The sequence below is a fragment of the Gopherus evgoodei genome, chromosome 8 (genome assembly GCF_007399415.2).
Source record: "Gopherus evgoodei ecotype Sinaloan lineage chromosome 8, rGopEvg1_v1.p, whole genome shotgun sequence".
NCBI lineage: Eukaryota > Metazoa > Chordata > Testudines > Testudinidae > Gopherus > Gopherus evgoodei.
The window spans coordinates 111457918-111483523 of NC_044329.1; the positions used below are offsets into that span (position 1 = coordinate 111457918).

The 25606-nt window shown below is 57.4% G+C and overlaps 1 protein-coding gene and 1 long non-coding RNA gene across 2 annotated transcripts; one reads left to right on the forward strand and one right to left on the reverse strand.

The window, feature by feature from the left end:
* Nucleotides 1-7124: 7124 nt before the first annotated feature.
* LOC115655973 (Krueppel-like factor 2) lies at nucleotides 7125-12159 on the reverse strand. Its single transcript, XM_030572100.1, has 3 exons — nucleotides 11998-12159; nucleotides 10559-11453; nucleotides 7125-8824 (listed from the first exon to the last, which is right to left on the reverse strand). The coding sequence occupies exons 1-3, from the start codon at nucleotides 12088-12090 to the stop codon at nucleotides 8649-8651; spliced, it is 1164 nt and encodes a 387-aa protein (XP_030427960.1). The 5' UTR covers nucleotides 12091-12159; the 3' UTR covers nucleotides 7125-8648.
* A 59-nt stretch (nucleotides 12160-12218) lies between these two features.
* Nucleotides 12219-22385, forward strand: LOC115655974. The gene is made up of 3 exons (XR_004001556.1): nucleotides 12219-13136; nucleotides 18640-18810; nucleotides 21401-22385. It is a non-coding gene; the product is annotated as an uncharacterized LOC115655974 (long non-coding RNA).
* The last annotated feature ends 3221 nt before the right edge of the window (nucleotides 22386-25606 follow it).

Below are 25606 nucleotides of genomic sequence, written 5' to 3' on the forward strand. Positions count from 1 at the left end.
TAGCACCCTCTGGGATGTTGAGTCCAGCACTGACTCAATGGGGCCAGCACCGTGCCCCCTGCAGCCCTTGGCTTCCCCCATCCCTGTGCAAACCAGGCCAGCCCTGCTGCGCCGGGAGATCAGACAGTTATTAGGCCAAGGAGGTGTCACTTCTTTCACATCCACGCACACACTGTCCACAGGGTCCTGCCGGCCCTGGGAGAGACACGTGTCTCCCCGCCAGCCCTGGGGTACACGCCCACCCCTGCACCTCTGCCCTCGTAGCGGAGGAGGCTGAGCACAAACACAGGCCCAGCGAGGCAGGAGGAGGTTATCTGGGGCCCAGCGATGGACAAACCCTCTGTGTGTGACTAAGATGCGATAGAGACAGGGGCAAACTCCAAGTAGGGAGCGTGAGGCTGACAGTTATCGCTCGCCTGGTGGACTCAGGTGCCCGTAGCCAAATGTTTCCTAAGGGTGAGGCAGCTCCTGCGTGTGTGCACGTTATCACAGTGCCCCCTTCGCCTCCGTATCAGGGACACCGGGAAATGGATGGGAAAACGATTGCCAGGAACAGCCCCGCTCTCTGCAGCGCTGTGGCTGCCAACACCCGGGGACATTCCTCCAAGGGAGCCTGCCAGGAGCCGGACTGGAGCAGCTGGGACCCACCCCAGCCCGTGCTCCTGCCTCGCTCTGCACAGCGCCCCCTACTGGGAGAGGCCAGGCCTGGAGCAGCTGGGCCCCACCCCAGCCCGTGCTCCTGCCTCGCTCCACACAGCGCCCCCTGCTGGGAGAGGCCAGGCCTGGAGCAGCGGGGCCCCACCCCAGCCCGTGCTCCTGCCTCGCTCCGCACAGCGCCCCCTGCTGGGAGAGGCCAGGCCTGGAGCAGCGGGGCCCCACCCCAGCCTGTGCTCCTGCCTCGCTCCGCACAGCGCCCCCTGCTGGGAGAGGCCAGGCCTGGAGCAGCGGGGCCCCACCCCAGCCCGTGCTCCTGCCTCGCTCCGCACAGCGCCCCCTGCTGGGAGAGGCCAGGCCTGGAGCAGCAGGGCCCCACCCCAGCCCGTGCGCCTGCCGCTCCACACAGCGCCCCCAGCTGGGAGAGGCCAGGCCTGGAGCAGCTGGGCCCCACCCCAGCCCGTGCTCCTGCCTCGCTCCGCACAGCGCCCCTGCTGGGAGAGGCCAGGCCTGGAGCAGCGGGGCCCCACCCCAGCCCGTGCTCCTGCCTCGCTCCGCACAGCGCCCCCTGCTGGGAGAGGCCAGGCCTGGAGCAGCGAGGCCTCAGCCCAGCCCGTGCTCCTGCCTCGCTCCGCACAGCGCCCCCTGCTGGGAGAGGCCAGGCCTGGAGCAGCTGGGCCCCACCCCAGCCTGTGCTCCTGCCTCGCTCCGCACAGCGCCCCCTGCTGGGAGAGGCCAGGCCTGGAGCAGCGGGGCCTCAGCCCAGCCCGTGCTCCTGCCTCGCTCCGCACAGCGCCCCCTGCTGGGAGAGGCCAGGCCTGGAAAAGCTAGGATTTGCCCCGCTCCCAGCAAGCAGCCCTGCCCTGGTCCCTGCAGCACCCCCTGCTGGGAGCGGCTGGGAGTGGGGCAGCCAGGAGCTCCCGCACAGCTGGTGCTCTCAAGCCCTGTGCTAGAGAGGAGGCTCTTGCCCTCAGTTCAGTGGGGCAGGGAAAGAGCGTTGCTCCAGGGAACAATGAAAGACACTTGACTAGCCTGCGTGGAGGCCCTATAACAATTTGGGGAGCTGGGGTCCATTTGTTCCCCAACGCTCAGATTTTTCCCTCAGCCCTTTGGCTGGGATCCCACTTTCCAGCTGTACCCCAAAGCACCCAGGTCTGGGCCCAGCTGAGAGCAGCCTGTGCGGTGGGGCATCCTGGCGGCTGTTGGAAGCGGCGGCAGGGGAGCTCCCGTGCCAGGGCGACATGCCAGACAAGAATCCCTGATGGTCGACCTGGGCAGCTCTGCCTTTCAGCCAGTGCCAGGGCTGGCACTGCCCTTAGCGCAGGGCAGGTGCAGCGCAGCGAGGCAAAGGGGCACACACTTCTTGTCCGGAGTGATCCAGCCATTCGCAACGCTGCCGCGAGGGGCCCTGAGCACTGGGGACTGGCTGTGGGGCTGTTCCTTCTAGGCGCTGCTTGGGATCCACTCCGGATCTGCTGCTGATGATGCCCAGCCCACTGGCATTAGCCAGTCCCTGTCAGCAGAGAGGCCAAGCCTCGCCCGGGCCCTGCAGCTGGATCTGCCCTCCATGCTACCTCCAAAGCAGCCTGGGGTGCAGGGCCCAGGGCTTGTGGGAGGTGACCCCAGCTCCGCGGTCTCTGGGGCTGTTCATCTGGAGCCTTTTAACAGCCCCCGCCCCCCCCCCTCGGAGCAAAGCAAGAGCTAAGAGAGGGGGTTCTAGCCGGCCAGCACATCACTGTTCTTGGGGCTGTCTCTGGAGCTGCCAAGGGGTGGGGGCATCCAGCAGGGGGAGAGGGGGTCGCTCTGCCACAGACAGGCCCAGGCTCAGTGGGTGCAAAACTTCCGGATGACGGGCCCGAGGGTCACCACGCGTGGAGGGGACCAGCCACAAAGGGGCGTGATTTCCCTGCCGAGGGCTCAGCAGCCCGTGTGGCTGGCTCCCATAGGCAGCTGGGTTGGGTTGTGCTCTCAGCTGGGGCTGGGGTTCAGGGATCCTGGCTTCTAGCCCCAGGAGAAGCTGTGTGACTCTGGTAAAGTCACGACTCCCCATGCCTCGGTTTCCCTGGCTGTAAAATGAGAATTACAACACTTCTGCCACACAGAGAGGGGCTCTGAGACTCAGGTGCAAGGGGTGAGAGCTTTGCAAAAGCTGCTTACAGCTCCCCAGACAACTAGCCGGTGGACATGGCAGATTCCCCTCCCTTTGGCACCTTTCTGCCAGACCTGCAGAGCTCAGCCAGGAGGGATGGGTGGGATGGGGGCCTCACTGGGCTGGATTATGCATCTCAGGCTAGACATTCAGTGTCCCTAAAATACCTGCCTGGTGGCCTTGCACACCAGTGAGAGAAGGAAGAAACAGCAGCAGGGCTCCACGTTTGCCCAGGTGGGTCTGCTTGGGCCGGATTCTGATGCTGATGCACAGGAAGGACGAGATCCCAGCTCCCCCTCTGGTCCCTGGGCAGGCTCTGCGGGGCTGACGGAGTAAAGCCCTGCCCCAGTCCCTCCAACAAGTAGAGCCGATTTGGAGCCGCCAAAGCTGCTGAGTAAAAGGGTGTCATTGTCCTGGCATCCTCAAGCGGCCGCACACAGGGCTGAATGGCTAGTGTCTCGGTGGAATTGCACTGTGCTCTCTATAACCCAGTTGTCCAATGTATCAAGATCCCTCCATATTTTAGCTTGAGCCTCTAAAGAGTTGACAACCCCCTGAAACTTTGTGTCCTCTGCAAATTTGTTCAGTAAGCTCTCTAGTCTCACATCCAGGTCATTAATAACAGTGTTAATCACTGACCCAGAACAGATCCCTGGGGAACCCCACTGCAGACCTCCCTCCAATCCCACATCATCCCATTAATAGTTACTCTTCTTGGGCTGTTTCTCTCCAGCCAGCCTCTGAACCAGACTTTGCTGGGCAGTTCATTAACAGGTGGGAGAGCCCGGGGCTGGTGGGGCCGCTGCCTGGATTCCCCCAGACCCAGCTGAGACCCTGAATCACAATGGGCAGCGGCTCTGGGGGGAAGCAGCGTGCGCAGGGCCCTCCTCACTCCACTGGGCTGCTCAGGGGGTGAGCTGGGACCCTCGGATTCCATTTCCTAGAACACCCCAGTGATCTAGCTGAGGCCCCCCAATATTCCCTGGGGTAAATCCCTGCCCCTCCCAGACGGGCCAGTGTCATCTGGAATCTCGGCAGCTGGTAAGACTCACATTGGCTCTGGGTGTTGTGGTCAGTCGTCAGGTGAGTAGCTGGCATGAATGGCAGAGCTGGTGGAGCCTGTTCACTTCTCGGCAAAGGGCCGCGTTTTCCACCCAGCTCTCCATTCAGTTTCCTTTGGGGTGGAAACAGGCCAGGTTTGCTTCCTTCACAGTCCCTGCAGGCCGAGACCTGCTGCACAATGGGAACCCCAGGGGTGGAAGGACAAACCAGGGACATGCGACTGTCTGGGCAGGAGCTGGGCCACTCAGCCAGGCCGGTACATGCTTTGGGGCTTGCACTGTCTGCCTGCCCTACCACCAACCCTCGACCCCCTGCCACCCCCTCATTCACCTCTCTCCTCTCACGGGATCACCCCCAAGATTCTGCCATCGGCTTCCGGTCTCCTCTGCTCCAGCCGTGGGCTTTAGGGCAGCAAATGCTGCAATTAGCCTGGTGCTGCCACAGGAGCATATAGGATCCTTCCCCATCTCCCCCGCAGATCTGGGGGGGGGGCGGGGGGAAGAGCTTACACAGATGTTACCAGAGCAGCTCAGTGAATCTGCAGCTTTGCCACTTTCTGAGGCTGGCTCAGATTCAGTGGGTCTCATTGATGAATTCAGGCCTTGGGGGGGATTCAGGCCCGGCTGAGCAGGCCCCTTACGTGCACGGAGGAAGAGCTGAGTCTGAACAGCCAGAGCAGGGTTATCCTCAAGGGTCTCGCCCCAGGTCCCCCTCAGCCTCAGCCACAGACCATTTGGCCTCACAAAGGTTTTGGCCCTAAATTGCAAAGTAAAATGTGCCTGAGAAAGACTGCAAGCTCCCTAGTGGAGCGTCAGCAGAGAGGCTGGGGATGGACCGTGTGAGGCGAGCGCCCCCTCTCGCCTGCATCCCCTTCTGGGCTGAAGCCCAGGGGCAGCGCGTGGCTACGGGCGCTGTCCTTGCTCTGTGGATGGAGAGAGGCTGGCAGGCTCCAGCGTGGTGGGGCTGGCCCTGAACTCCACAGCTCCCGCTGGCTGCACCCCTTGGAAGGCTCCTCTCCTGCTGTTTTGGTGCCATGGCTGCCACGGGAACAACCTGTCACTGCCTGTGGGCAGCTCACCGCGCAAACGAAGGGCTAAGTGGCAGGCAGGAAAAAGTCCTGGCCTTGCCTTGCGCTTCCCTCCCGCGCACTGCCTGGCAGGGCCAAGAGATGATGAAAGGGCCCTGGAACTGGTTTTTCTCCCTGCAGGATTCAGCTCTGAGCTCACCGGGGCAGGTGAGCTGTCACTTTGGCTGGCAGATGCCTGGGAAGGCTGGAACAAGCGGCAGACCCAGCCATTCCAGTGTTACAGGAAGACTGGAGAAACCCAGATTACCTGAGAAATTAAAATCCCGAGCCAGTGATCACACACACACACACACACACACACACACACACCTCTGAGCCAGAGATTACACACACACATACACCCAGCTGGCTTTGCCGGCCTGACTCACCGCTTAGTCAAACAGCCCACACCTTCCCTGTAAGTCGGCAGCTTGACATTTCTGAACAAGTCGCTGGAGAATTTGCACCAGCAGTGGAAGTTTCCCCTGGAGCCCAGCTCCTTGTCAGAGTGGCCAGCAGAGGCAGGGCAGGTGCCCTGGAACAGACAGGCCAGAAAATCCCCCTTGCTCAAGCCAGGACCACTGGATCACCCTGGCCCACACTTGGGGTCTCTGCCAGCAGGGACCCTGCAGCCACTAAGACAGGGGACGCTGTCGGTTGTGGTGGAGGCTGAAGCAGCATATACCCCGGCTGTCCCTTAGCACAGAACTGCCCCCGTTAGATGCCCTCACCCAAGGGGTGTAAGCAGTGAGACAGAATGGAACCCCAGGCACAGAAGAATTTGACAGCAGGACAAATCCCCAACACCCCAAAGCTAAATGAACATCCTCGAGTCCACTGTACCTGCCCCTGCTTCCCCCCCCCCATCCCTTGCCCAGTGCTGCCATTTCTAGCTGACACCCTGGAACAGTCACAGCAGCACCCCGAGACACCCCCAACCTGCATGGGGACAGATCCTCAGTGGGCTAGGAAGGACCTAACACTCCTTTTAGTGCACAGCTGGGCCAGGCCTTCAGGCTGGGAGCGGCTCAGCCCCGTCACATTTCCAGGGGCTGGGACTCACAAAGCAGCCGGCCTTGCAGGAGCTCTGGAAGGAGTGGGATTTACCTGCTGCTCCACTCAGCCCCCCAGTGGAGAGGCCAGGCCCACGAGGCGGAGGGGGGCTAAGGAAAGGGAGCCAGAGGGTCCAGGCACCCCGCCCTACCCAGGTCCCAGTCAGCCAGCATGTGCACACACAGGACTGGGCAGGTGCCCACTGACACACACACATCTAGAGGGAGGTGCAGACGGACACACAGCTGCAACTCCTTTTGCCCCATCCTGCTGCACCCCACTGGGAGCAGGGGCCTGAGCCAAACTCAGGGTGCATGTGAGTAACTTCTGCTGGGAGCTGGGAACCCAGAAAGGCGCTGCCACCGTGTCCTTCCTTGGGCCTGTGCTGCCATGAGGGGACGGTTCACACCAATGAATGGCAGTGCTGGGAGCAGAGGGAAAGTCACTGCTCCTGTGTGGAACCAGCTGTGCAAAATTCTCTCTGCCCTGTGACTCCCTTTCAGGTCTGTGCAAGCCCCAGCCTTCAGAGCAGTGCGTGTCTCATGGGTAATTGGCCGCAGGAGGGATGGAGATGGACCTGCTTGCTGGGTCTGGGACCTGCCAACAAGCCAGCGCTTAGTCACCACTCTTAATTCATAAGGAAACCTCAGCACCTGAGGAGTGAAGCTGCCCCGTAGCTCGGCTGGGGCGTTCCACAGAGCCATACACCTGGTATGGATACAGGAGCTCTGGCTGGGGGAAGCCTCCTGGGCTGTAACCACCTGACAAGGGGATCAGGACTCCTGGGTTCCATTCACAGCTCTAGAGGAGGTAGGGGGAGAATCTAGTGGGTAGAGAAAAGGACAAGGAGTCAAATCTCCTTGGTTCAGTTCATCTCTGTCACTGACTTGCCATGGGCAGGTCACTTCACCTCTGTGCTTCCCTTTACACATCTGTAGCATGGGGAAACTGAGGCACAGGGTGGTGAAATAAATGACTCATTAATGTTTGTTCCAAAAAGTGCTGCCACTCACAGAAGATGCCGGAGACAAGGCAAAGGGCGTTGCCAGATTCCTTCATGGCTCTTTTAAATAGAAATGAATCTCAATGCAAATAATATTTACAAACAGTAAAGCCTGCCATCTGCTTCTCGCTCCTGGGGAAAGTTTCAGAGTAAACTCTGCTGGCCCCTGATGTTGAGGCGTATTTATTTATTTTACAGCAGCTCACAATAGCACAATGGTGTGCATATGAAGAAAAGTAACATTTCAAAGTGGGGGAGAGAAATGTTAATTGACAATATACACAGCCAGGAACAGGCTCTTCTCCGGTCTAGGAGTCCCAGCAGGAAGACAAGTCCTAGAAAACCCAAACTCTAGATCCCTGCTCTTTGCCAGCTCACAGCACACTTTGCAGAAGCTGCACATCAAGAGTTCTTGGCCTTCTCTTTTACAAAGAAGGGTCAAGTACAGCGGAGACCTGGGGATTCATAGGTGGACAAAACTCCTTGTCCTCTTTACACAAGGAAGTTTGAGGAAGCAGCTTGGAAAGGGGGCTGCAGCAGTACCTGGTTTCCAGCTCATCCTTCAGCAGAAGGAGAACAAACAAAAATACACAGTTAAAAATGACAAGACAAATCCAGACCCGACATTACAAATAGGATTGTTCTCAGGAGATGCCGCTGATCTGTACTGGGTACGGGAGCCGGCTGTGGATGGGGTGTTCCCCATGGGCCAGGGACTGGCTTGGGGCTAAGGCAATTCCTAGAGATTTGGAACACTCCCTTGAAGGGCATGAAGGAGGGAGATCCCTGTCCTTGTGCTGCTCAGCAGTAGTCAAAATCCCAGAGTCAGGCTCCAACAATCACAAGCTTGCTTCACAAATCATGAGATTTTACAGAGTGGGTCATTTTCCGGCCTCACTCCAGTCACATTTTGGGTTAGAAATTCACTTTCCAAGGAGTGGCTGCTGAGCAATTTCAGGCACTCTCAGATTCCAGCAGCTGGGCCTTGATCACCACACCAGGGAGCAGCACAGCACCAGTGGGATGGAAAGGGAGCCATGTTAATGCCAACAGCTTTGGGACTTGCTTCAAGGGCCTAAGCAAGTCTCAGACTATGTAAGTGGGTGGGGAGTGGAGCATGGCAGGACACTGGGGCAGATGGCCTAGGGGTCCGACCTACGCTGGCAATTCCTGTCTGCCTTTGAAGGAGTTTTAAAAAGGTGCTAACAGTCTACAGAAGCAGCCTGGTTTCTTTGAGGTTTTTTTTTTGTTTTTTTTTTTTATAAACACAACCACGAACCAAAAACGTACTTTAACCCAGATCCACTCTGATGCTGCCCACTCTTTACATTACAACATTTAAAAAAAAATTAAAAAAAAATCAAATGTATAAGCTTAAAAATCCCTTTAAAAATGCAAGATACTCAACTCATTCTGTACAGTATTATACACCCGGGCTCCACACTTACGCAGCCAGACTCCTGGGTAGCTATTTATCTAGACATGTGGAAGATCCAGCTGGTTTTACCTTTAAATACTGAGCGTTTGCTCTTTCCAGACCTCGCTAGCGACATAAATTAGTTGCATCCATAAGAAAATATTTTGCAGCTTCATAAATAGAGTTCTTAGTGTCTCCCCTCCCCCCTGGCCAGGGGCCAGATCCCCAGAGGCGTTTCTGTCCATTACATGTGTCTCTTCATATGCAGTGCCAGGTGGTCCGACCTGGAGAAGGCCCGTTCGCACAGGTGGCACTGGAAGGGCCGGTGGCCAGTGTGTTTGCGGTAGTGACGGGTCAGCTCGTCTGAGCGGGCGAACTTCCAGCCGCAGCCATCCCAGTTGCAGTGGTACGGTTTCTCCCCTGGGCAGAGAGAACAGTGTTAACCTGCCAGCCGTGGGCACTGCCCTGCCTAGGGCCTGCTCCCAACCCCTGGGCTTTCCAGCAGCCGCCAGGTGCAGGCAGCGGGGACACCGGTTCCCAGACCGTTCTCTCCTCAGCTTAAGGGATACAAATTCTGGCACTTTCACCCATCACTATTCCGCACTGCCCCCCGGCCACTCATCACTACCCTGCACTGCCCCCCGCGGCCCGACCCATCACTGTCCCACACTGCCCCCCCCCGCCCATTGTCACTACCCCCCACTGCCCCACGCCCGACCCATCACTGTCCCGCACTGGCCCCCCGCCTGACCCATCACTGTCCCGCACTGCCCCCCCCCGCCCATTGTCACTACCCACCACTGCCCCCCCCGCCTGACCCATCACTGTCCCGCACTGCCCCCTTCTCCCCCCCCACGGCCCGACCCATCACTATCCTGCACTGCCCCCTCCCCCCCCCACGGCCCGACCCATCACTGTCCCGCACTGCCCCCCCGACCATTGTCAGTACCCCGCACTGACCCACGCCCGACCCATCACTGTCCCGCACTGCCTCCCTTCTCCCCCCCCCCCCCGCGGCCAGGCCCATCAATATCCCCACTACCCCCCTTCCTCCCCCCCACGGCCCGACCCATCACTGTTCCTCACTGCCTCCCCCGCCCATCGTCACTACCCCGCACTGCCCCACGGTCCGACCCATCACTACCCCCTCCCCCGCGGGCCCGCTCCTGCGGAGCCGGCACCGGTGGCCCTCCCGCAGCCCATGGGAGTTACTCGGGGGTGAGGAATCCTACGGCGGGTCGGGCCCAACCCCACTACATTGCCAGGCTCCCGTCCCTTTGCCTCTACCGGGCCCCCGCCGGGCTTGGGAAGTCCTGCCCCGCCACGTGCGCCCCCCAGGAGCGCGGGGAAGGGGGGCTGGGCAGGAGCCGTGCGCCCCCGAGAGCTGCGCGCCTCAGAGCGCGCTGGGGGTAGGAGAAGTTACCCCGGAGCAGGAGCCGTGCGCCCCCCAGGAGCGCGGGCCGGGAGGGGTTGGAGCTGCGCCCGCCCTGGAGCAGGAGCCGCCCCCCCCCCAGCAGAGCCAGCCTCACCCCCCCCCCCCAGCAGAGCTGGCCTCACCGCTGTGCGTCCGCATGTGCGCCCCCCAGGAGCGCGGGCCGGGGGGATTGGAGCCGCCCCCGCCCCCCCCGGAGAACCCCCTCCCAGCAGAGCCGGCCTCACCGCTGTGCGTCCGCATGTGCGCCCCCCAGGAGCGCGGGCCGGGGGGATTGGAGCCGCCCCCGCCCCCCCGGGAGAACCCCCTCCCCAGCAGAGCCTGCCTCACCGCTGTGCGTCCGCATGTGCGCCCCCAGGAGCGCGGGCCGGGGGGATTGGCGCCGCCCCCCCCCCCGGAGAACCCCCTCCCCAGCAGAGCCTGCCTCACCGCTGTGCGTCCGCATGTGCGCCCCCAGGAGCGCGGGCCGGGGGGATTGGAGCCGCCCCCCCCCCCGGGAGAACCCCCTCCCCAGCAGAGCCGGCCTCACCGGTGTGCGTCCGCATGTGCGCCCCCAGGAGCGCGGGCCTGGGGGATTGGAGCCGCCACCCCCCGGAGAACCCCCTCCCCAGCAGAGCTGGCCTCACCGGTGTGCGTCCGCATGTGCGCCCCCAGGAGCGCGGGCCGGGGGGATTGGAGCCGCCCCCCCCGGAGAATCCCCTCCCCAGCAGAGCTGGCCTCACCGGTGTGCGTCCGCATGTGCGCCTTGAGGTGCGAGCTCTTGGTGTAGGTCTTGCCGCAGCCCGGGTAGTCACAGTTGTGCGTGGCCGTGCGCTTCCTGGCCCAGGACCGGCGGCCCCGCCTGGGCTTGCCGAGCTCCGGCCCCCCGGCGGGGAAGTAATCCAGCACCGGCGAGTGGGGGGGCGTCACCAGCAGCCCCGGCGGCGCCTTCAGCGGTTCCCGGAACACGCTGAAGTGTCCGTGGAACTGGGCCGGCCCGTGGGCGGCGAGGTGGGCCGGGTAGTGGTGCGGGGGCAGCGCGTAGTGCTGCGGGCCCAGGTGCGGGGGCAGGGGGCCCTCCCCCGCCGGCCCCAGCTCCTCGGGGGGCCCCAGCCTGGGCTGCGGGAAGCCAGGGCGGGGCGGGTAGAGCGGCTGCTGGGGGGGCAGCATGAGGGGCTTGTGGTCCACGGCGCCCGGCCCCAGGCACTCGCCCGCCATGCCCAGCATGCAGGCCTGCTCCTCCGGCTGCTCCTGCTTGATGCGGGCCCCCAGGGGCGGCGCCCTGTACTCCGCGGGCAGCGACCGGGCCATGGCCGGGTGGCCCAGGGCGCCGGGGACCCGCAGCTCCGTGTACTCCCTCCGCTGCAGCTCGCAGGGGCCCGGCAGGTCGGCGGTGAGCAGCTCGGCCATGTAGCTGTGGCTGTCGGGGTAGGGGGCCCCGAACTTGCTGGCAGGCAGGTAGGAGCCGTCGCCGTCTGTGCCGCAGCTCTCCGGGGTGTCGGGCAGGGGGTAGGCGGGGCCGGCCTGCTGCGGGCTGCTGGTGTGGGCCAGGATGAAATCCAAGTCCACGAACTTGCCCAGGTCGTCGTCCTCCCTCTTGATCCCGGCGGGGCCGCCCTCCATAGCGGCGAAGCGGGGCTGCAGGGCGGGGAGACTGGGAGTCAGGGGCCGGGCGCAGCGCCGGGGCCGGAGCAGACGCTCACCCCGGAGCCAGCAGAGCGGGTTGCGCTCGCAGGCCAGGGGCCCTCAGGAGGGCACGGCAGGGCGCGCCAGTGACCCCGGGCTCCCTGGAACGGGGCCAGCTGGAGCCAGCTGCCCCCCCCCCCCACACACACACTCCCCGGGATCTGGGCCACCCACGGTCCCCCCCCCTCGCCGCTGCCTCGTGGGAGCCCACTCCGCACCCTCCCAGCGCCCAAAGGAGGGGAATACTCCCATCTCCGGGCGCCCCCCGCCCGCGCACCTGACAGGCCCCCCACCCCGCAGCGGGCCCCGGGCCCCTCGCCCCACCTCACCCCGCAGCGGGCCCCCTGCCCCAGCCAGCCCCGCAGTTACTGGAGACCCCACAAAAACTTCCCTGGCGCCGCTTCCAGCACCGCGGGCAGTGGCGGTGCCTTATCCCTACAGACACCCCGACCCCAGCCGGCCTCGTCCCAGCAGCGCCCCCCCCCCCGGCACCTACATGGAGCAGCGGCCCCCGCTTGTCCTCCATGGGCAGCAGACTGGCGAAGGAGGCGATGGGCGGCAGCGCAGCTTCCCCCGCGGCCCCGGCCATAGCGCGCTGGGGGAGCGCTGGGCTCCGGGCAGTTCCCGCACCGGGACAGTCAGAGTCTAGGGCAGCCGGGGCAGCTCCCCAGCTGTTAACATCCCCAGCGCGCCCTGATTGGCCCGCACCTGCTTGGATATTCACAGGCATCCTCAGCCCATTGGCCACAGCGACGGAGGAGACGCCCCCCGGCCCTTCGGCCACGCCCCTCCCTCTGGATGCTCTCAGAGCCCAGCGCGAAAAGTCGCACGAAGTCGGGCAGCGGGTTAGGGGGGACTGTGGGGCCGGGCCAGTGAAAGCCCGGCCCGGCCCAGCCCGGCCAGTCTTCTGCCTTGATCAGTGCCCCAGGCCAGCTCCCAGGGCGGCTGAAGCCGTGGGGGGAGCCGGGAGGAATGTTGTTGTGGGGTTCTGGGCTCTGTGTGGGTCCCGGGGGGGGAACCGGAGCGTGCATTACAGAAAGGGGCCCTGCACGGCCCATGCAGTGAGTGACTGTCTGGAGTCCCCACTTCACTTGGGGGCCATGTGCCTGCCTTGGACTCCTCCCCACGCTGAAAACTGCCTGAATATAGACCCGGGGCCTGAGTCCTGGGCGTGTGCAGCAGGCTCGGCAGATGGTGGCCCAGGATAGCATGGCCTGGTACTGCTGGCAGGCGGGAACAAAACACCCTCAGCAACGCACCTGCCAGCCCAGGGATGGGGGACAAACTTCAGCGTGTCTGTGAAGCCAGGAGCAGGTGACACTGACCCCTGAAGAGACCGTCAGCCAATACGGACCAGCCAGCTTGTGAGGACTGGCCCAGTCAAGGCCCCGCTGGGAAGGCCCAGCCTCCAGCATCCTCCTTTCTTGATCTGAGTTAGGCTGGCCTCACTCCAGCCAATACCAGGAATGGCTTTTTGACTGTTGAGTTTGTCTAGAAGCGATAAGGTTATCTCGCCAGCCCTGCCCGCTCGGGGCTTTCCATTGCTCCTACCTTTCGAAGAACTTGGGCTTCAGCCCTCTGCTCATCAGGAGCCAGAAGACTGTTTAAACAGGAATAATAATGCTACCCACAAAGGTAAATGCACACAGCTTCTCTGGCCCTGGATCCAAACTTACCCTACCAGTTGCTTTCATCACTTGACTTTAATTATAAGGGTGGAGCACTGCAGTAAATGAGTGCAGTAATCCACAGGGAAAACAACTATGCAAATCTTTCCCCTTTTACCAAGAACTCCTGGACTCATTTCCAAAGCATGCACTGGCGTCTGCCTGGACATCAGCTGGCTGTTTGTTAGTTCAGAATCCTGTTTGTTATCTAGAATAAATTCCACCCACTGGGTTGAAAACTGGAAAGTCCTTCTCCGTGGCTTTGGCATTTTAAAGGCCACACGTGCTCCAGCGTGGGGCGCAAGGGCGTTTCTCCTGACCTGCACGGCCGCATATTTCTGTGACGTGCTGCTAATCCTTTTATTATGAAGTATTATTTGTACAGGACCCAAGTAGGGAGGCCGCTGCTGCCCCAAGATCTTGCAGAGAACAAGACAAAATGGCCTGGAGCCAGAGGAAAGAGCAGACTCTAGTTACACTTGGGTTGTCCTCCTTTCCCTTGGTTTGAGTAGCTGTAGCCCTGCAACACTGGCTCATTTTCCGAGTGAAAGAGCCGCCAGGTGGGACTCATGTCTATTGCTGGTAGGTCTCGGCAGGTGGAATATTTCCCAGGTGGTTGGTGTAATTCGTACTCTGGGCATGTCGAGAGGCCCGGCCCGAGATCAGGGTCCCGCTGTGCTAGGTGTGGGACAGACTTAAATGCAGCCTCAGCGAGTTCATGGTTTGGACAGGAAGCGTCATCCCCAACGTGCAGCTGGGGACAGGGGATCAGTGACTCTCCCGCCATCACACCAGGGGTCTGTGAGAGCTGGGACTTTGAACCAGGAAGGCTTGTCCAGTGCCTCCACGAGGAGAGAGACACCAGCCTCCCTTTAAATTCCTTTCACAGACCCTCTGCAATGGACGCTTTGATTTGTGGGAGCTGGTGGGACCCGGCTGGAGATCAGCCCATGTGGGCCCCTGCCAGTCCCTGCAGTAGGTGCTACCCCAATGCATGTGGGTTTCAGATGGGCCCTGCTGGGCAGGAGGTATGTGTGTGCACAGCCCTCTGTTGACAGACGCCCAAGAGCTCCATTTGGGAAAGGAGAATTCTCTCTCCAGCCACTAAACCAGGCTGTAAAGAAGGGGGCATTAGACAAGATCAAACAGCAGCAAAGCAATTGAAAGGCAAACAGGACGGTTAAGTGAAGGATGAATGAGGCGGGGAGAAGAAAGGGTTAAAGATTAGCTCTGCTCGTGCAGACCTGCCCCGGTTTAGAACAACCTGGAAGAGGAAAGCTGGGACGGCCGCTCCGAGGGGTGCTGGCACCAGCTGGCACTATGCTTGCACCCAGATCAAGCCAGGTGCCGTGCAGTGCCCGGGCGCTTGGCCAGAGACAGAGCTCGGTTACAGTCTAACTAGGCACAGGAGGCCTCAGCCCCATCTGACACTCCAGGAAAGCGAGGCACAGCGAAGTTCAGTGACTTGCCCAAGATCACATGGGAAGTCTGTGGCAGAGCCAGGGAATGATGCCAGCCCATGACCCACCTCAGGGACAGCCTCACAGCTGGCTCCCATGTCATGGTGTGGCCCCTTCAGAGCTCAAGAGTCCATTACTCCCTGGGCCCCAGGGTGGAGAGTGGGACAGCCCCAGTAGGGCCATGAGCCCCATTTCCTGCAGCAAGCGCTTGTGTTACAAGTACTGGCTGCCCAAGGGGCCACGGTCACCATCTCTCATGGGGCTAGCACCAGCTACCCCCTTGGGTTTATTTTCTGCTAACAAGGAGGATCTGGGGAGCCCCTGAGTGGCAGCAAGGCCGGGAACGCTGCCCCAGCATCTGCCTGGGCCTCGGCAGGATGGGGGCCTGGGGCAGCCACTGTCCTAGGGGAAGATGCTCTGTTCTAATAGGGTGGGGAAAGGCTAAGAGTCCCCCGTCCTGGGCCAGCCCAGCAGCACCTGGCGTCAGGGAAAGCTCCTGCCCACAAAAGGAATCCACTATCTACCACAACTGAGACACAGGCCAGGACTCCTCCGGCTGCTCGAACCAGGGGCAGAAAGGTGGCTGTGGGGTTGGCTGCGAGTCTCTGGGGGTGGCTAGATAGGTATGGGGCTGGATGGAGGGGCGGATAGACAGACAGCCTCTGCTGGGTGAGGTCTCCTCCCTCCTAGGATAGGTGTGGGGCTGAATGGACAGACAGCCTCTGCTGGCTGAGGTCTCCTCCCTCCACGTATGGCAGCGGGTCTCAAACTTTTACACTGGTGACCCTTTCACACAGCCAGTCTCTGAGTGCGACCCCCCCTTATACATTAAAAACACATATTTAATATTAAACGCTATTATAAATGATGGAGAAGAAGTGGGTCTTGAGGGTAGAGGCTGATGGCTCGCAACCGCCCAAGTAATAACCTTCTGACCCCCGGAAGGGTCACGGCCCCCCATCTGAGAACCCCTGAGTATGGGGATGGAGGGATGGAGAGACTGGACAGACAGACTGAGGTGGGGAGGGGAAGGATGGAGGGATGGATGGACAGACAGAGGGATGGGCAGACAGACTGGCGGGGAGGGGGTGGACGGACTGACGGATGGGGAGAGGGTGGATGGACAGCTGGGGGGTGGACAGACGGAGAGGGATTGGATGGACAGAGGGAGGGATGGATGGACAGACTGATGGGGAGGAGTGGATGGACAGACAGACAAACGGGGAGGGAGGGTGTAGATGGATGGACAACTGGAGGGATGGATGGACAGACGGGGGGATGGACGGACAGGTGGACAACAGACACGGTGAGGGGTGGACTGACAGACGAAGGGAAGGATGGATGGATGGAGGGATGTGGAGGGGGAGGATGGACAGCTGGGGGGATGGACGGACACACTGGCAGGGAGGGGCTGGACTGAGGGACGGGGAGGGGGTGGATGGACAGATGAAAGGGGAGGGATAGACAGACTCATGGGGAGAGGGTGGATGGACAGACGGAGGGATGGAAAGATGGAGGGAGGGCGGGGTGGACGGACAGATGGATGGGGAAGAATGGATGGACAGACAGAGAGGTGGATGGACAGAAGGAGGGATGGGGAGAGGGTGGAAGGATGGATGGATGGGGAGGGATGGACGGACGGATGGACGGGGACGGGGTGGATGGACAGACGGAGGGGTGGATGGACGGACGGACTGATGGGGAGGGGGTGGATGGACAGCTGGAGGGATGGATGGACAGATGGATGGACAGATGGAGGGGTGGACGGATGGACTGCCGGGGAGGAATGGACAGACAGACTGGTGGGGAGGGGGTGGACGGACTGACGGATGGGGAGAGGGTGGATGGACAGCTGAGGGGGTGGACGGACGGAGAGGGAGCGGATGGACAGACGGAGGGACAGGTGGACAGATGGATGGAGAGGGGGTGGATGGACAGACGGACGGGGAGGGGAGGGATGGACAGAGGAAGGGATGGACGGATAGACTGATGGGGAGGGTTGGATGGACAGACGGACAAACGGGGAGGGAGGGGATAGATGGACGGACAACTGGAGGGATGGATGGACAGAGGAGGGGATGGATGGACGGACTGGCAGGGAGGGGATGGACGGACGGGTGGACAGACAGACTGATGGGGAGGAATGGATGGACAGATGGAGGGATGGATGGACAAATGGAGGGATGGATGGACAGATGGATGGATGGGGAAGGGATGGAAGGACGGACGGACGGGGAGGAATGGATGGATGGGGAGGGCGTGGATGGACAGACAGAGGGGTGTACGGACGGATGGATTGACGGGGCGGGGGTGGATGGACAGCTGGAGGGATGGATGGACGGATGGATGGACAGACAGAGGGGTGGACGGACGGACGGACTGACAGGGCAGGAGTGGATGGACAGCTGGAGGGATGGATGGACAGACGGAGGGGTGGACGGATGGACTGCCGGGGAGGGATGGACGGACGGAGGGAGGGTGGATGGACAGCTGGGGGGCGGACGGACGGACGGCAGGGTCTCCCCCACCCTTGGCACTGAGAAGCCTCCTCCTTCCGCCACTCTGAGCCGACTCGGGGAGCTGCCCAGGGCTCAGTCCCGGGGCCCTGCAGCCCGGCCCGGCGCAGAGGGAAGCAGAACTCCAGGGAGCTTCAGGCCAGGCCAGAGCAACCGGCTCTTATCGGCTCCCGGCAGCTTTCCCCCCCTGCGGGACAGACACAATGTTATCAGCCCGGCGAGATTCGCTCCCGCCTGCCCCCTCAGCTGGGCTGTGCCCCGGGAATCGGCCCCCCCAGCCAGTTCGCTGCCGGGGCTGGCGGTCAAAGCCTTTGCTCTGCCCAGGCCCAGAGTTCAACCCAGGCCCAGCCCGGCCCAGTGGTGCCGGCAGGACTCCTGGCCACTGGAACACCGGCTGCCCTGCACCGTGCACAGTGCACCTCCCCGCACGCCAGGGCTGGGCCGGGGCTGCGGCTGTCAAGGCCTTTTCTCCTCGGTGGCTGTTAGATTTGTTGTGAAGTGACAGAGATTCCCGGGAAGGCCGGATGTGGAAGGGAACAAATCTTGTGTCTCGATATTGGGGGTCGGGAGATCTGGGGACTGACTCCAGGAGCCTTCTCAGTTGTTCCCGGAGAGAAGCGCCTCAGAGGACGGTTGATCTGGGCAGCCCCTTCCCAGGCGAACGACATATCCAAAGGGCATGTGGGACCCCAAGGCCCCGGTGTTTGGAGACCCCCAGACCTTCAGCCTCGCCAGCCGTGTGGTTAGCTCCTCGGACTGGCATTGAATGTTTTCTTAATGAAACGAAGCAATACCCAGAAATGCTCTTAGTTAATAACATTTAGCGTTTGTAGCTAATGTTGCATCTTCTAGGCCTGTGGCAAACAGTCATTTGCCCCACTCCCTTGGGAGGGATCCAAAGCGTTACTAATAATTGACACCAGTAACATCAGGCCGCGGTATCTTTTCAGAAGAGAAAACTCCATCTCCTCTGACTGCGAGTTAGAGCATCCGGGTTATTTTCTAGGACTGAGAAGAGTTACTGCTCTTTGCAAGAAAAACTTAACACAAGAGAAACCAGTGTGCATATTCTCCTAGTGTGTACACACCATACATGCAGAACAGCATACACTACACACACACACGCACACACACACTACAGCCGATTACACACACACACAAACACAAACACACACACGTGTCCTCCCCTCTGGGCTGCCTGCTCCCCTCGGAGGTGGTTCTGCTTTGATCTCTGTCTGGCCCTGGTAGCACAAGTTCAGCCCTCCTCGCTCAGGCTGGAGGCCGGTTTGCTGTGGGGCTCTCTCAGCCCTTTGCCTTTCTCTTTTATACCCGTTATTTTTAACTCTGCCTACGCAAATCCCAGTTCCGGAGTGAGCAGCAGCCCAGGGCCAAGGGGAAATGGACTTGGTGCAAATTTCCTGCCCTTTTTACCTCTCTTCCTCTATTACATGCTAACGGCAACGTTTTTTTCCCTGCTTAACTTTCACTGTTACAGGAAAACTGAAAGCAGCAGGCTGTGTGTGCGAGCAGGCGGGCGGTGCCAGGCGGCACTGACGGACAGGAGGTTACGCCAGCCGTGCTGGGGTTTGGTGGCTCAGGGAGACCCATGGAAACCAGGGGGCTGCTGGGAGAAGCAGGGAGGAGTGGACATTCTCTGCTGCAACAGGTAAAACCAGCCTCCCCACCACCACACACACAAACACCCAGCAACATGTACACCCAGCCTCCCCACGCACAGCCTCCCATGCCCAAAGACTCTCGCATGTCCGTCGCACAGGCATGCACATGGAAACACGCCTGTGAACAGAAACATACATGCTCACCCGCAAACCGCATTCCTTGCACATTCAGACCCTGCCGTGAAGGCTGATCTGACACATCCCAAGGATCTCGCAGGGGTTAGTAATGATTAGCATTGCGGCCAGTCACTGGGCTGGGAGCTGCACAGATGGAGTGAGGGACAGTGTCCGATCTAGCCATCCAAATGGAGCCCAGGTGTGTCACGGTGACACTGGAAAGGTTTTGAGGGAAAATGGGGCACGTGCCCTTCTCTGGTTCTTTATGATGAACACCTTTGTCAACCCCAAATGTTCAAAAATCACAAGATTGGCTTTAAAATCACAAGAGGATGTCAAAGTAGTAGGTTTGGTTTCTTTTTAATTTGCCTTCTGCTTTTGGAGCCTTTGGGGCACACTGGGGTCACATTTTGAAGCTTTATCCACAGCCACAAGGGCTAGAAATGTACTTTTCCTTTAAGAACAAAGGCTGGAATTGTCACCTATCCACGTGACTCCAGGAGCTGGGGCTTGAAGGAAACCAATAATTATCATGAGACTCATGACAAAATCATGAGAGTTGGCACCACTGGAGGAATAGAAAAGGCTGGGAAAAGGGAGGATTTTTCCAACTTTCTTCCCAATCTTATGGTCTGGGCTCCCCTAGTTTTGCTTGGGGTTCAGAGGTATATATTGGGCACTCTTTCACCCTGTAACTGGACATGTGTGCGGGGAAGGGCTGTGAACCATTAACAAAGACACTCTTTCTCCCAGATGTTTATTAGGCATTATAGTTAAAGAGGATTTACCAAAACCAAAGAGTTTTGAACAGTCCGATTAAAGCACCTATCCCCTCTCTGCTGTTCAGTTCCTTGTCCCTGGTGATATTTATAACTTGACTCTTTCTCCAGTTGCCATAGTGTCATCCAGGGTAGATAAGACCTGATTTGTAATGTAAAAAACAAGCAGAACAGAACACGCACCAAAATAACCCTAAACCCATTGCCCCTTCCAGGCTTCCTTCCTATGGGAACACAAAGGGGAACAGCCCAGTTCCTCAAAGGGATTTAGGCTCCTAAATTCCAAAGCCCGGTTCAGATGCCCTTCGCTTCAGGGCACAGCGAACATCCCATCCCTTCTTGCAAGCGTTTGCCGAGGGGCTGGAGGTGCTGCATGTTTGTTTTGGGGAATGTCTTCTTGATTTTCAAACAGTGGCCGTGATACTGGACAGCGTAGAATGGCACTGTGATGCTGCATTGGCTGCATTTAGAAAAGTAATCTCTAACCAAGGGCAGGCAGCGTGTTGTAGCTGTGTCAGTCCCAGGACATTAGCGAGAGAAGGGGGTGTGGGGAAAGCCCATATCCTTTATTGGACCAACTACGGTTGGGAAGAGAGATCAGCTTTCAGGCTTACGCAGCTTCTCCAGTCAAGAGCTCTCGCAACTATAAACAAGGGTGAAATTTAGCCCTGTGCAGTCAGTTAGGGCCCATCTGCATGTGGAAATGGACCAGAATAGCTAATGCAGAATAAGTCACTTTATTCAGGAATAATTGGTGTGCTTCCAAAAAGGATAATGATTCTGGAATAACATCACTTTTATTCTGGAATAGCATGTCCACACAGAGATCCATTCCAGAATAGCTGTTCTGGTCAGTTTCCCCATGTAGACAAGCCCCTATGTGTTATTAATTCCCATTGAGCAGTGCCTGTGTCCTGTGCCAACTCTCTGAAACATGAGAGGAAGAATTAAAATCTATTGTGCAAAGACATTCCGTGAGCAGGAGCTTTGAGCTGATGAGATTTTTCGTAACACTGTATCTCCTTATTTGTCATAGTCTTATAAACACTGTGTAAAATTGGTATGTGTGCATCCTGTGTGTAGCATACAGACAATTAAATAAATCACACAACATACACTTACCCAACACACTAATGGTACAACATACCCATTTGCACACCCACTCAGAACATCCGTAGCGTACAATCAGACCCATGCAACAGGTTGCTACTATGATGGTAATGAAAGACGACAGACACATAACACACTTGGATACCCTGTAGCGACACACTGCAAACAGACAGACACACAATACACACATTTATCCACACACAGTGTCCACATGTGCACCAGACACAGGGCACGCACTCAACCTCACAAAAGCACACTCCAAAATTTGAAAGGTCCATTCTTGGGAGCAAGACGCTTTCATGTGGCTTTACATAAAGCTTTCTCATTGTGTTCCAGGAAGTGGCATTTAATTATCCAGCTTTCATATTAGGAAATAGGCTTGCAACACATCACAAAAGGGACTTTTTCCCTAAAGCCAGCTTGTGTGCTGCCCCGATTAGCTACTCTCTTGGGGACACCAGTTCCAAAATAAACTCACTCACTTGTTAGAAATAATGAAATGGGGATAAATTAGAACAGAGATAATCTGATTCCAAGCCCAATTCCTCTTTTTGTTCTGTGGCTCCCACAGCTACAGGGTTAGGAGTGGAGGTTCGATTCTGATTGGCACTCACCTCCTTTGGAAATGACCTTCCGTGATGAAACAGTTTGTGGCGTGAGCTCATCAGGACGGCATCTGAAGGGACTTTGGAGAGAGGACCTCAGAGTGCTCCATCTATCTAACAGCTTCACCTGATCATCCATATAAACCATGTGCATCGGCTTGCTAATGAGCACCTTTCTTGGCAGGGGATGACTGAGGGGCTTCAGTTTTACTCTGGTTCACATTCTGAACTCATCCCCTCACACACACTCTGGATTTACATGGGGTGAGTGAAAGCAGGATCTGGCCTATTGGGTACAAAGAAGTCAGGAAGCAGGTGTAAACAGCAAACCCAATTAGCAGTCACAGGGGAAGGGTGGTTTGCCACCACCCTGTCCTTCCCAGCTGGGCAGAGTGAGCACAAAAGGCCAGCACAGGAGCGTGGCGGCCTGGGACGCCCGCGTTGCACTGGTGCAGGGTGCAGGGCAGTGGCAAATCGGGCTTTGGGTGTGTAAAGCCAACACTGTCTACACCACATTCAGCCTGGTGGAAACACCCAGAGACCTGTGGGCATGTCCTCTCATGCCAAGGCTGGATTTGGCCTTGCTGGGGGAGGGGGCAGCACACACTTACTCCAGGCAGCTACTGGCTGGACTCAGCCCATTTTGTCCACACACCTTGGGCCAGAGTCATCCCAGGTCCAGTTCTAGGGAAGCCCTTTGCCTTGCTGCTGCTCTCATGCACTCCCATGGGAGTGACGCCTCTGGAGCCCACGGAGTCACTCCAGCATCACTCGGGATTTACAGCAGCCTGAGTGAGAGCGGGACTGGGCTCCGCAGTGTCACATGGAGAATGAATTTGGTCCTAATTATTTCCTAAAGCAGCCTCAAGAGCCAGCGTAGTTTTTCAGCGAAACCGTCAGAGGCTCATTCACCTGCATATCTACCAATGTGATATGTGCCATCATGTGCCAGCAATGCCCCTCTGCCATGTACATTGGCCAAACCGGACAGTCTCTACATAAAAGAATAAATGGACACAAATCAGACGTCAAGAATTATAACATTCAAAAACCAGTCGGAGAACACGTCAGTCTCCCTGGTCACTCGATTACAGACCTAAAAGTCGCACTATTACAACAAAAAAACTTCAAAACCAGACTCGAAGGAGAGACTGCTGAATTGGAATTAATTTGCAAACAGGACACCATTAAATTAGGCCTGAATAAAGACTGGGAGTGGATGGGCCATTACACAAAGTAAAACTATTTCCTCATGTTTATTCCACCCCCGCCACTGCTCCTCACACCTTCCTGTCAACTGCTGCAAATGGACCATTTTCATTACCACTACAAAAAGTTTTTTTTCTCTCCTGCAGGCAATAGCTCACCTTAACTGGTCACTCTCCTTAGAGTGTGTATGGTAACACCCATTGTTTCATGTTCTCTGTGTGTATATATATGTCTTCCTACTGTATTTTCCACTGCATGCATCTGATGAAGTGGGCTGTAGCCCACGAAAGCTCATGCTCAGATAAATGTGTTAGCCTCTAAGGTGCCACAAGGACTCCTGTTCCTTTTACATAGTTTTTCAGGGAATTTGCTCTCCCCCCGCTTTTCTCCAGTAGCCAGAGAGTGGAGTGGTGTTTTGTGTTGTGTGTGTCTTCCAACTACACAAATATTTAATTCAATTTCTCTAACCCCCTTGGCTGTGGTATTTAAACAGCAGGCGTGGTCCTGGCACTCCACGCCAAAACCAACACTACTTCAGCCCAGATAACCCTGCAAGCAAACATGCCACCGAGGCCATGCCAAGCTGCAGCAGAAACCCTATGGGGCAGCTGCCATGGGGCAGAGAGGGGCAGAATCCACCGAGCGTGCCTGGGGATGGGATTGGGTTAGAGTGACCAGGTAGCAAGTGTGACAAATTGGGACACTTATTTTTTTGGAGAGGGGAATTGGCACTGGACGAGGTAGTTGAAAAGCTGGTGTGTTTTCAAGAGCTCCTACAAGCAAGTTTTGTAAAACAAAAAGTGAAAATGAAACCTCATTTTCAATGTGGAGTAATTTGGCTTTTCGGGCAGAACAGTCCAATTATCATTGTTTTATTATTATTGTTAATAATAATTTATCATTAACTAGCGCAGGTTGACTTTTTTGGTCAAAAAGTTGTAGGGTTTTTTAATTGAAAATAGCTTTTCAATCAAGCCAAACTTTGTTTATTTTTGCATTTTGTTTGAATTTTTGTATTTTTTTAATGACAATTTTCAAAATGAAAATTTGTGTTTCATTTTAAAAAATGTTATTTGGGGTTTTATTTTTCAAGGGTTTTTTGTCCCCTCCTGCCCCCGTTTCTCTCCTTTTTTGCTTTTCCCCCCTGAAAAAGAGCAGTGAGAAAAAGTGAAAAAAACATCTTCCAAAACCTGGGGTTTTAAAGTCCAATCTGCAACTAAAGACATTTCATTTTATTTCATTTCAAATTTTTGTAATAAAATCAATGAAACTGTTCATGAAATTTGCCGAGTGAGATGACAACCATTCAATTCTTGTGAGACTGGAATTCTATTTTTGACCAAACTAATGATGCTGACCAGTCGGTGCATTCCATGCGTTTGTGGTCACGCCCAGGAGCGCCTGCCTCCCCGCAATGCGTGGCGAGCCAGTGCGTGCTGGGATGAGCTCAGGCTAAGGATGGACAGACAGCCAAACAGGCCAGAGAAGAGGGCCTCTCTAGCCCAGCCAGCTGGAGCGGACAGCATGGCAGAAGCAGGATGTGCAGGTGAAGAGGAGCAGTGCTCTGCAGGTGAAGCAACTTCCAGAGCTTTCCATTGCACTCTGGAAGTGATGGGGCAGAGCAGGGAGCTGCAACCGAGCAAGGTTCTGCTAGTCCCCAGTCTGGCCACATGCCCCGCGCAGTTTGCTCACTCTGAGCACAGATTTTTTTTTTTGGTCAAGTTCAAAACCGCTGTGACTGAAATGACATCACTAGGCACATTGCCAGCAGAGCGGGAAGTGTATTGGGGGATATTTATAAACCCTGCCACGGCTGTTCCTTCCCAGGTGTTTGCAGAAGCTGCACCTACCGTCACCAAGTTAAACACCTGGCACAGATTAGATCTGGGGAGTCCCAGAGCATGCAAACAAGAGCTTGGCTGGAGCAAATCTCCCAGGGCCACTCCTGAGCCAAGGGAGTTAGAGAGAGTGGAAGCAGGTTCCTTATCTGGCTGTTATCTCTGTCCTGTCCTGAAGTGCTCCTGAGCTTTCTCTGGGGGCTAAAGGAAGAGGCAGGTTTCCAGAAGAGCATTCACCCAGGCATTCCAGGCATTTTCACGCTAACAGATCCCAGGAGCACTATGGCTGACGCTGGTGAGCTCACAATACTTAGTATTTGCATAATGCCCCAGAGACAAGTGATTTAGGTGAGAATCTCGGCTTCCATTGTTTTCCAGAAGTAACTTTCCAGCCCTTATAGCTGTGGAGAAAAGCTTCCAAACATGAAACACGTTTGAGCAGCAGACAGAAAGAATAGCCAGTGTTTCAAAATCTCATGATTTTGAGGCTAATCTCAGGATTTCTGAACATTTGGGGTTGGTGGTACTGCATGGGACTGATGCTACTCTCAGCAACCAATGCAGCCCCCGCCCCAGGGATGGATTTAGTTGTTTTTTCACAGTCCTGGGCAAACCCATAGACCAACTGTAAGAGACCTACCCGCTGAAGCTGAAGCTGCAGGGGAGGCGGTAGATGAATGGTCTAAACTGCAATCTACCCAGGCTGCTGGGACTAATACTGCTTCTCTGGTAGGAACGATTTCATGGGGATTAGCTCACATTGGCCCCTAGAGTCACAGTGCACAGACTGTTCTCACCGGTGCATCGGCTCAGAACCTGAGCTCAGGGAAATCAACGTGGCCCCATTGGAGACAACTGAGCTACATCAGTTTACACCAGCTAAGGATCTGTCCCAATCGATAATACCATGTTTTTGACCCTGTATGTTTTTAATTATTGTTAAAGTGTTTCTGTCACAAATAAACAAATGATGGTCCTTATCTGACCCCATCACTGCAGCATGTGAGCACCTCACAATCTTCAGTATATTTATCTTCACTCACCCCTGTGAGGCAGGGAAGTGTTATTATCCTCCTTGTACAGATAGGAGTTGAGAAACAGGGAGTCTGTGGCAAAGCAGGGAAT